The sequence below is a fragment of the Aptenodytes patagonicus genome, chromosome 1 (assembly GCF_965638725.1).
Source record: "Aptenodytes patagonicus chromosome 1, bAptPat1.pri.cur, whole genome shotgun sequence".
NCBI classification, from domain to species: domain Eukaryota; kingdom Metazoa; phylum Chordata; class Aves; order Sphenisciformes; family Spheniscidae; genus Aptenodytes; species Aptenodytes patagonicus.
In genome coordinates, this window is record NC_134949.1 from 43098574 (window position 1) to 43110790 (window position 12217).

General features: G+C 37.3%; 1 protein-coding gene across 1 annotated transcript in view; it reads left to right on the forward strand.

Annotated features, from left to right (window-relative positions):
* ZDHHC17 (zDHHC palmitoyltransferase 17) overlaps nucleotides 1-12217 on the forward strand; it is a 78588-nt gene that overhangs the window by 18404 nt on the left and 47967 nt on the right. The window contains exons 2-3 of the mRNA XM_076333325.1: nucleotides 2195-2298; nucleotides 11809-11931. Coding sequence (XP_076189440.1) covers nucleotides 2195-2298; nucleotides 11809-11931 — 227 coding nt within the window. The remainder of the gene's footprint in view (nucleotides 1-2194; nucleotides 2299-11808; nucleotides 11932-12217) is intronic.

Genomic DNA, 12217 nt, shown 5'->3' on the forward strand with positions numbered 1-12217 from the left:
AAATTGAAAAATTTATTTTTCTGAAGAAAAGTCTAAGCATAAGAATAAATCTACTTTGAAATGAAGACTTTTGCTGTGCTAGTTCTTAGTGTCACTATGTTCTGGTTTTAAAGCTCTAAACACTTGAATTTCTTGAAAAGTTTTTTGATGTATAAAATGTCATAAATGTTCTAACTATATAAATTACTATATTAATTTAGTATAATTTAGTACTACAAAATGTACTTAATGCATTAGAGTTTCTCTTAATTTGTGGTTTTTTTCCCTGTCTGAAATAGGTACATTGTATGTAAGAAATACAAACATGCTCTACTGAAGTTACTCGGTTTTGAAATTAATACTGAGAGTTTTTGGATTTGCAACTAGACTACCTTCTCAGTAGTTTACTCTGAGGTTATAAGTGGTATAAGTTTTTAGACTTCTGCTTAAGTGTCACTTCAGTGTTGAAATCTGGAAATAGATATTTAAAACGTGGTTTTCAGATTTAAGTCTTCTTTTTATCTCTCTGAGAGATACATAATGCATGTAATAATTTTAGGATAGAAGTACCTTTAAAATAACTTTAATGAGAAAAACTTGTAATGACGGATTTGATTACCCAGCATCCAGTCATCGGGAAGGCATTGTGTTTATACTGCCAAGATGAGTAAGTTCCAGATTGAAGAGAGTCAGAGGGCAGAGTTGACTTGTCTGCATGCAAGCTCGGTATTTAAACTCCCATTGCAGTCAGTAGAGAGCTGGTTAATGTTGTCGCAGGAAGCTAGAAAACACTTTGGCTGACTAGCCACGACTAGACACAGTAAGAAGTTACTAATGCTTCTCATTGTGACCAACAGCTCCTTTTGCAGAAATTATTGCACAGCTGAGAGAATGTGATACATGGGAGACGTGCTCATCTTGGCAATAGGAAGACTTCCTAGTCCTAATATGTCTCTTAGTCACTGAAGCTAGCAGGGCGACGTTTGCCTCTTGGGAGAGAAGGTGGTAGGGATTTGTGACTCCAAATCCTTGTTAAAGTTAGGTGTATTACCCTGAGTCAAGAAAACCATGATGTATCTTTATTTCAAAAAAATAAAAATCTATCTAGTATAATAATGAAAAAGATCACTCATTCTAATAACTAAGTGGAAGTTGGAACCTTAATTAAACATCTTTCATAAGGTGTTTAAAAGTATTTCCAGGTATAGATTAAAGAAACAAAATTTCTGCTCATGGAACTATATGTTAGGGAAAACTAAGTAAAATTAAATAACGCATTTTAATAAAATCAATTGAAATGCATTTTCAGAGCTTTCAGGGAGCTTGCTTGTCTTTTTGCTTCACTGTTCCAGTTCTCACACTTTTCTATGTAGCTATGCTGAATTGCACAGTTGATACACAGAGGCAATCAGCTATAGTATTTGTAATAAATGGAAAATTGTCTAGAAGCTGTATAAAACTAATCAATTTCAACTTGCTGAGCTGACTTTCACATGCATGCGGTTTGTAAAGAAAAATGGTATGTTGCTGCCCTTGTGATCTGTCAACACAATGTTCCACCAAGAGAAGCATTAAGGGTTGAAGTGTTGCCCTTCATCCAAAGAATTAAGTTTGTAGGGAGCTGTATCTGGTGAAGAACATGTCATGATCATGCCATTTATTTCTGAGACCCATGGGTTAAACATACGTTGATCACCTCTGAAGCTGGGATTGGAGTTGAAGAATCAATAAAGTATTAATAGGTTCTAGTCATTGGTACTAGTCGTTCCCAATTATTTATTTTCCAGAAAGTATTTGACTATGCTATTTGAAATATAACATTTATTTGTAGTAGCAGAGTGAGACACTGTCAGTTTATGGCCAGTAGCTTTCTTTAGCTATGCTATGTTGCATTTATAAAAACAAACAAATAATTGTGGTTACTTTTTGTTAGTGTTCTAAAAAAATACCCCAGCATGGGATTTGGCAGACCTCTGCTATTACAGGTGGTGTCTTCTGGAAGGCGTTTGAAATCTATACTAGAGAAATACAGTGGCCTGCTTTGCAAAATGCAGAAATGTGGCCAGTCGGCTTACCACCCTCAGATTTAGGTAGCTTTATAGTTTATTGAACTGGGTACGGTTTTTAGTTTTGCTTATAGGAATTTTTTTGTTTCCTGAGAAGCTTTAGTAATGCTGATTTTGGTGTTCTAACAGCAAGTTTGTCTTTTTTTTAGGAAATAAAGCCTCAAAGCCATTACAACCATGGATACAGTGAATCTCTTGGACGGAAAAGCCACATTGATGATTACAGCACTTGGGACATTGTCAAAGCCACACAGTAAGTTTATTTCTGAGTGTTAGATTTGTCTGTGTCTGTATTAGTTAAAAAACAGTAAAATGGATTTTTTTATTTGCATAAAGTAGAAGGTGAACTGCATTTGTAGATACAGTAGTGGAAGATTTCAGAAGTGAACTCTACAAAATTACTGTTGAGACAAATTTACGAGCATTGTATGAAAATACATGGGAGGAATTATGGTAAGTTGTAAATATAGGTGGTTGCTGGACAGATTGTTAGAAGAGAAAGTATGGTTTTCTTCCTGTTGGTACTATTTATTTTCTGTAGGTGATGATTAAGAGGTAAGTGGGCAACACTGATACACAAACATGAGGGTTTCCTTGATTTGTTGGCATCATTTATAGGTTAGAAGGAATGTGTCTCTGTGTAACTTCCTTCACTGTCTCTCATTCTGCAGTTTCAGCGCTCCTATGAAACTGTGTTTATTGCTGAGAAAGGGTTGTAGAAGTAAACTGTGTGCAAATTTAATAATTGCATTCTTAATGCAGATGAATTATACAAGTTTGTCTTCTACACAGTTCTGTAGTACATACTAACAAGACTTCCTGAAGAATTGTCATGACACTACTTTTTAGCTTGCTATTGTTTACCATTCAGAAACCACCACCACTGTCACCTTTCATCAGTGAGCTGAGATGGTAGTTTTGTAAGATTTTTATTTTTCTTGTATCGTTAATTTGAATGCTTAAACTATTATGTATCTTGCTGAGCTATTTGTCTTTTTCTTTTTGAAAGAAAGTTTTTCTTTCCTCTTTTTCCTAAAAGGCATCTCCTCCAACTGAGAGCGGCTTTGCCGCTCTGCATGTGACACAGGCCCCATTTAGGTTTAGGAACTATGTACTTCCCTTCACTTCTTGTTTTGAGTTCTGAGGAGTTTAACTTTCTGAAATAGATGTTGACTGACCCTGCAATTGTTGCTCTAAATACTTTAATAGTAATACTACAACCTATAATCCTCGTATTAGGGGATTTTTGGAAATGAAAATATTGGCATAGTGTCAAACTAGCTGCTTCTTAAAAGCATGGAAATATGACAGCAGAAGTGGTTTTGCAAGTTACTTGTTTCCATTCTTGTATGCTCATTGCATGTTTGAAACCCGAAAACACATTTGTTCCCGTTAGCCCTCAAATTTAGGCTGATCTATGCTTTCAGCTGAGTTATAATTATTTCCCGGTCTCCTCAAACAAGAATCAAAAGGGATGTGAGTTACCTGTTACGTGCCCTCACAGTCATGGTGAGACGTGATTTACAGAGAGGATGACAACTCACCAAAGAGGACTATAGTTTCGTATCATAGCCCTAATTGTTAGTATCACAGGGAAGGGGGGCTGTCAGCATGGGTGTATGATCAAGTTGTGGTATCCAGACAGCACTTCCCTGACTTGGGGGAGAACTCACCTCTTATTTTAAAGAATTTACTAGGATTTGAAGGCCATGATATATAAAACAGCTGTCTTAAAGGGAAAAATCTCTGAAGTTTCAGGCAGAAAATAAACCCACCAAATATCATAAGGCTTGTAATAAAATAAATAATGCTGCTGATATATTAATTCATTGTTATTAAAAAGATGAACAGTTCCTATTAAAATGATGCAGTTATTTACTTTTGTAGAAATATAACCTCTCTCATACGTATGAAAAATAGGTGATCTTATCTTCTACCACTTGTCCTCAAAAATCAATATTCACTTAGATTAAAATATTTGCTGATTTTGATTACTTTTTAGTTCAATGCTAATATAAGAAAGATGCCACAAAAGGCTTTGTAAAAAAGGGCCACTCATCTATCCCCGAGAACTCCCCTCCCGAAGCAGTTCAGTAAGTTCAAGCAAAACGTAGCCAAATAGAATAAGAATTATTTTCAGTCTCTTAGTTTGGGTGGGTTTTTTTTTCCCCAGGTCCAGACATGTAGCATTCAGCATGGGATTGGCAGCGCAGTTACTCTTTTTTTTTTTTCAGAACACTTCAAAACTTCCCCAAATGAATATAACAGGTTTTTTAGTGTGATACAGTCAAATGGTAGCCGGGGTGCTTAGCATTAGTTAAATGAAATTCTGTTGGTCTTGAGAATGGTCTAATAGCTAATTATAATAATGAAGTTGTGTATCTTCCTCTTTTTAACAAAAAAAAAAGTCAAACCGATCTGTCAGCCAAAATGATTTGGCATTTCATGTAAGGCCACTTAAATTGTAGGCCTCTTGACAGGTGCATTTCACCATAGCATAAATTGTTTGCTATTAAATTTGTAATAATCCAAGTAGGAAGCAGGTAGTCATGTCATATAAGTTGCTAGTCAGTCATTTAATTTTTTTCATAATCCTTGTTGTTCTTACAGTATTCGATGTGCTACATTATTAAAAGTTTCTCCTGTGAAAGTAACTAGTTATATTATTGTTGCAACATACATGAAAATGGGGGACATAGTTCCTTAAACCTTAAAGATGATGATGAAAAATGGGATGAAAAGATTTAAAACTCATCTATATTCATATATGCTGTTTGACTGTAGAATTCTATTTTGAGATGTTGAGTTTATTGGCACTTGATTACAGAGAAATAAAACAATGTTAGTAAAATAATGCATTTGCTTTTATGTTTTTCAACAAGGGAAAATAAGAGCTCGCAAGCTCCACACGCTTTTCCAGAAGTATTTGTTGTTTCATATCTTGTTGAACTGTTCATGTGCTTTACCTTCTTGGTCTGTAGATTGGATACTCATTAAATTAACATGCTCATACACTATGAGCTACAAATCTAATGACCTCTTACAATCAAATTAAGACTTTGTATAGAAAAGAGCGGTTCAGCTTATGTTCTCGTTGCAAAGAGTTTATCAGTATTTGTATTTTTCCCCCATTATGTTCCTGATAAATTCTCCCACAGATGTGGGGGCCAAGGCATACTTTATACCAAAAATAGTGTTTCTCTCTGTTTATTTTGCAGAAACTCGTGCCGGAGTAAAAATCACGGTGTTTGGCTTTAATATCTATTGATATAAAGGGCACTTTTCACTGGCTTTGTTATAAACATATCCAAGGGCATCTAGGTAGCATTAAAAGTAGTAGTGTCTTAGCCCTTCGTCTTGCAGATGTTACAATATGTGTGTAATCTCCTGGCATCTTGTATTCGGTTATAGCAAAATTCAGTTTGGTTCATATAAATTTTCCACTTTCTGAAAGCAGAAGCAGGCCACTCATACCTATTTGAAAATCTGTTTTCAAAGCAGTAGTAAAAAAATCATCCATTCCTGCATTTGCTATTGCATTGGAGGAACATTACATGCTAATACTTAATAAGTACTTCACTTATAACTGCATAGAAAGTCTTCGAATTTCTTTTGCCTCTACAAAATCGGAGGGTGGGTTGTGTACTCTTTTCGTTCCTCTGTGATATCATTCAGTGCTCTTGCTGGAGCTGCAAGGGAATGGAGTCTTGTAAAAAAAAAAAAAAAAAAAAAAAAAAGAAAAAGAAAAAAGTCATAAGTGATTTAAAAGTTAAATTTAATGGAGATACGTTGGGTATGTTTATTTCTCTCTCTTCTGGCACCAGTAGCCCTGCGTCATCCAAGGCTGGAGTCATAACTTTGAATATAATGTCTTGGGAAGGGCGCTGTGTTAATATAATAACTTGAAGTTGCTGCCTTTGTTTTGTTTTAAATCTTTTAAGCCATGAAACTAAGGAAAAGTAGCTAATGCTCACAGGTAGAGAAGTATATGATGGGTTATGACTAGGAGAACAAAATCTGAGACACATTAATCCTTGTGTCGTGATTTTCAGTTCTGTTGAGAGTGAATAGGCACCTTCTGCTTGTAGTGAACTTGAGCAAATTCCAGCTATGCTGAAAGTATGTTAAATAACCATTATGAACAGGGGTATTAAACATTAATGATATTAACAAGTGCTTTTGTGACTTCTGGAAGATTGATTCCTTGTCCTCAAGTGTTATGATTTCATTAGTGCAAGATTAACTTTTCTGGTAGTTTTTATTCACTGAGATCATTCAAAATGAAGTTGTGTGTGTTGTGAAATAGTGAGGCACAAAATATGAAATATGCTGAATCTTGCTCAGGGGAAAAAAAATGTTGGATACACTTGAGAACATGCATTTTCCCCCACTATTTCTCATCATTCATAGGGTAACTGATAAGAAAAAAAATAGGATACATATGGAATAATTCAAATCGGTGAGGGTTGGCCAAAGTGACAATTACTCCTGGCTTTTTTTCAGCTATTCACAGGAGAGGATGGGCAGACCGTGACACAGGTACACATACCTTATGCCTGGTCATTTGTGCCCATGGAGTTTGATTATATTGCTGAAAGTGAAATGTATCTGAAGTTCATATAAAATCGTGGGATTTCTTTAACCACACTACTAATATAGCCACAACTGTCTGGACAAATTTGAGGCTTTGGAACATAGGCAAGAACTGAATTTCTCCTGTCTCTCAACATCACTGTTAACAGCTCATTAAGCAGCTCTTGAGTTATCCCTTTGGTGTTGGAAACAAAACTGTCTTACTGTTTTAACACAAAAAACATGAGAAGGTATGAAAGGCTTTGTTAGTATTTAACCACCATCATTCATGGGAATGAGACTTCAAAAGATAAGAAAGATCATTTTTCTACTAATTGCATTTCCAGTTAAAACAGCTTTGATTGGAGTTACAATGATAGCAAGATGAGGGAGTGAGCTCCTGGCTTACCTACTGTTTGTTGGCATGGTGATGTGCTCACTTGAAGAGAGATTCCTTCCTAGTATTGTGGCCAAATTTTATGTTAATCATGCAGCAAAGCTGGCAGTGTCGATTTCCAAGAGTCGATGTGCTTGCAGACAAAAGATTAAAAAATGGATTACATATTTAAAATGCAAAAGGCTTCTAGAATACTATTTTTGAAAGTATTAAATTCAGAATATCTTTAACCTACCGTGACAAATAAAATGTTACAGGTTAGTTACCGAAATGGCTTAGAGACAGTGATAGTGAAATGAGCTTGCGCAGTGGTATTTTTGCCCTGGAAGAACTAGTTCCATTTCTTTCAGAACAAGGCAAGTTCAATAGTATGCTTTAATTATACTCCATATTGATGTTTTACAGCGTCACCCTCTAGAATTCACCCAGACGCTGAAAATGTGTTAGGTTTAACACATCAGTCTCTTGTGACGATTTGAGTCTTTTCCTCCAGTCCTCTTTCTTGAAGAGTGTAGAACCCTTTATAACAACATTATGAGCACGATTATGCTGTCTGAAATAGGTGACTTTCTCATTTTGAAATCTAACAGTGCGTCATCAACCTTTGGAGAAGGCAAGGTGAAGTCAGCTGCAGCAAATTGATGGAAGAAGACTGTAGGTTGTATGTGAGAGAAGAACGCTGCGTTTCTAGGACAGAGCTCAGAAAACCATGACTGCCTCAGATTCAGTGTTTTGTTTAATTGTAGAGAGCCTGCTGTTTCCAGGAAGGGGAACAAATTGTTGTAAATTCCTAACCTTTTTGTGCCAGGCAGATTTTGTCTGTCTAGATCCTTAAGTCCTCTTGTGACAATTTAATAAATTGGAGAGTTATTAAATTATACCTTGTGTGTTACATCTTTTGTAATCAGTTATGATTGAGTTCAAGATACCAAAATAAATTGCTAGGAACAGACAAACTGATGGTGACTTAAAAAAATTGCTGTATACCTCATTCTCAGTTTAACTTTTGGAAAGCATTTTGTTTTCCTGGGAAGGCTCTTCTGATGTATTGCAGAACTTCATGATTTGTTTTGTGGCCAAGTGGTAGGAAGTACCTGTGACTTGCAGTTTGCCTTCCAGTGGGGAGGAGGAGAAGTCTGCGATGCTAAGCCCGGAGAAGGAATCCATTCCTACAACTCCTTGTTGTGCCTGAACCTATGCGGTAGTCTTTGCCCAGGGCCTCACAGCAGTGTATGGGTGAATTCTAGAGGGTGGTATTTGTAAACATCAGTGGAACATAATTAAAGCATCTGATCAGGGCTTCTGCAGGGGCATTGGCGACAGCGTTCTGCCTCAACAGGCTGCAGAGTTGATTCGCATGCTTGCCACAGCTGTCCTTCATTTTCATATCTCTTGAGCAAAGTTCTTCAGAAAGCACCGTCACATTTTCTGTAAGACTGGAGATTTGCTTTAAATAAGATAAACCCCAAAGAACAAACACCCCCCTGCCCCCCCCCCCCCTCCAAGACTGTGACAGTGCTGCTTGGTCTAACAAAAACTTGACTAGGTATCAGAGGTTACTTTCAAGGAGGTTCACTTTGTATTGTGTAGTTAACTTGATAGGACACTCATCTAAATCATTTGTACAGTTTACCATAGCTGACCAACAGTAATGTCGTGGTTTAACCCCGATTGGCAACTGAGCCCCACGCAGCTGCTCGCTCGCTCCCCCTCCAGTGGGATGGGGAAATGAATCGGAAGGATGAAAGTGAGAAAATTCATGGGTTGAGATAAAGACAGTTTAATAGGGAAAACAAAAGCTGTACACACAAGCAAAACAAGGAATTCATTCACTACTTCCCATCGGCAGGCAGGTGTTCAGCCATCTCCAGGAAAGCAGGGCTCCATCATGTGTAATGGTTACTTCGGAAGACAAATAGTATCACTCCAAATGTTCCCCTTCCTCCTCCTTCCCCCAGCTTTTATTGCTGAGCACAGTGTCAAGTGAAATGGGACATTGCTTTGGTCAGTTGGGGTCAGCTCTCCCAGCTGTGTCCCCTCCCAACTTCTCATGCACCCCCAGCCTGCTCGCTGGCGGGGCAGCATGAGAAACAGAAAAGGCCTTGGTGCTGTGTAAGCACTGCTCAGCAATAGCTAAAATATTGGTGTGTTACCAATGCTGTTTTGGTCACAAATCTAAAACATAGCCTCATAGGAGCTACTGTGGAGAAAATTAACTCGATCCCAGCCAAAACCAGTACGTGTAAGGAAAATCTTAATCCGTTGCATGAAAGGTTTACATGATTGCCTCTTACACTTTATAGAAGTTAGCATTCTTGTGGTCATGTTCTTTGTATCTTTCCAATAACTTAGAATATTTTATTAATATAATTCCTGCTTGTTGTGTAATACTACTTATTTAAGCAGGATGAGAGTCAGCAAAACTTAGCCTTAGGTAGTACAGTTTTTTTTAGCTGGTGACTGTTAAACCTGATAGCAGGGCTGTAGGTCAATAACTTCTTATATTATGGTTTCAGTTAGTTGTTTAAGTGAAGGCAGCAGACTTGTCTACAGTAGGAAGGGTTATCATAACAGCTGACTAGAGTAGAACAGCTTGTCAACAAAAGGGTGTTTTGCTATTCTATGTGAATCACTTTCCAGGTTACCTCCAGATGTTGTAATATGCTAGTGTGATATTGTACTGCAGTAAGATCAGAGTTTGCTGTCTTGCTTTCAGAAGTCCTTTTTTCCCCCACCTCTTCTACTGTCTCTTCTCACTCCTCGGTCTTGGCTGACCTGCCTTTGGTAGTCCTAACCCGTTTCAGTGGTCCTTTCAGCCGGGGTAGGGAAAGTCAGGAATGGTACGTGTTAAGCCATTTGAAGAGGCAGTCGTCAGGCCACACTGCTGATCTAGACTGGGATTTGGGAGATAGTGCACCTCAAGATTGGCCAGACTTAGAACCTTATCAGTTTTCCTGGTAGTTATGTGTGTCTGAGTATGTGTATCTTGTCTAGCTGGTTGCATATTTTTAAGTCTTCGTAAACCAAACCTCTTCTCTCCCCTCCTCCTCCACCCCCCCTCAACTGATTAAAAACAAAGCTTTGTCATCAAAATTATTCATGACTGCTGCTTTTTTACTCAGCTTGAGGGACCAAATTTTACAGGCTTGTTGCCAGTTGGTATGTACTGCACGCAGTAGTCTTTGGTCTGATCTTTTGTAATGTTTGGAAAGATTATAGGTATGACAGCAATTTCTAGCATTTTTTCATAATTTCTAGTGCAGCTTTCCTAAGAAATTGAAAGCGACATGATCTAAGTAGGCTGTTATGTCTAGTACTTCTTTTTTGATAGTGTCCAACTAATTTACGTGTGATAGGACGAGAGGAAATGGCCTCAAGTTGCGCCAGGGGAGGTTTAGATTGGATGTAAGGAAAAATTTCTTTACTGAAAGAGTGGTTAAACATTGGAAGAGGCTGCCCAGGGAAGTGGTTGAGTCCCCATCCCTGGGGGTATTTAAAAGACGTTTAGATGAGGTGCTTAGGGACATGGTTTAGTGGGCATGGTGGTGTTGGGTTGACAGTTGGACTCGATGATCTTAAAGGTCTTTTCCAACCTTTATGATTCTATGACTCAAGCCTATGATAGGCTTGGAAAGCATTCCTGAGGTTTGTTGATTTATTTGAGGCTTCACTATGGGAGCGCTGTCCAGATTGAGAATCCATTCAGATACGTGAAAGAAAAAGTAAGAATGGTAACTACCCTGGAAAAAAGGTCTCGGCATCAGTTATGCAAGCCGATCAAGTGGAGCAAAGGAGCCTTAAGTTGGCTAAGGCTGTCTCTTCTGCAGAAAGTAGAACATAGAAGCAGCATAAGGAAAACTTACTTAAATTCCAACTTTGAGAGGCTGTTAACATTCTGTTCTAGCAGAAGTTGGATGTCACGAGGCATTGATCTTGATTTCAGGGTTTGCCCACACATCAGTCTCCTCCTCGAGACTTGAGAAATCCCTGTGGGTTGTACAGACATTGAAATATAATCTTTATTTGCCTTTCTGCATTTCTTTTATTGCCACTAAAAATAGGTGGTAAAACAGTGTAAACATCAAGACAAACATTATTTAATGTTGGAGTTAGTCCTACATTAGATGCCTAAGTGGTGTTTATGCTTCCTGAATTGTTTCAAAATGTATGTAGAATTTTTTTTCAAATGAAGATACCTTGCATTTAATAGTCATCTTTAATGAAAGAATTAATTTTGTATTAAAGTATAGAATTTTGAAGTGGTATAAAAAAGTAGATGGTACTAACTTATATCAGACAAATTGCTATTTGTTTGTTATCCGAGAAGAAAAATGGGAAATGTTTGAGCTCTGTTAGTGTTTGTAATTGATCTGATGATTTTGCTATCAGAATTTTAGGAAGATACTGTCAGATCAACTGACTAAGCTCTTTTGGTCTTCAAGAGATGGAATGGAAGGAGAACAGAGGTGGGAGAAACAAATGTAGTGGAGTCCCTGGGAAAAGAAGAGTTTTATTTATACTTGGTTTAATACTTACCTATATTTTGCCTTGCTTTAATGTATATTTTGCTGTGGAGACAAGTTTTCTGTAAAATCTTGACTTGGTTAATATAAGTTCTGCCAGTGGAAACTTGTGTTGCAAGAGATCTGTAATCATACAGAAAGAGAAAGTAAAGTTTCTGCTTCGTTTTGTCTTTTGTTGAAGCATTTGTATTGTGACCATAAGTATGTTGTTTGCCAAATGCATTTTTATCCAAGGTAACAACTTTGAAAAAATCTTATTTTCTTCTTAAAGGTATGGAATATATGAACGATGTAGAGAGTTGGTGGAAGCAGGTTATGATGTACGACAACCAGACAAAGAAAACGTAACGCTTCTCCACTGGGCTGCAATCAACAACAGGATAGATCTGGTGAAGTATGTATTACACCTTAACTTAAACATAAACCAATCATGTCCTTAAAAATGTTGATTTCTTTTTTTAAGTTGTTAAATAATCTTCCCTTAAAAACTCAATTTTTGGTCTTGAAATTTGGGGGCGGGGGGAGTAGTCAAAAGACCTAATTTGCATTTTGGCAGCAATGTTTTGATGATACAGTTAACAGAAATAAAACCTATTAAATGTCCAGAAGTCAAGCTGAGACGCTTCTCAGATGAGATAAACCTGTGGAACAGCTGTTCAGCTGCATATGCAATTTCTTTA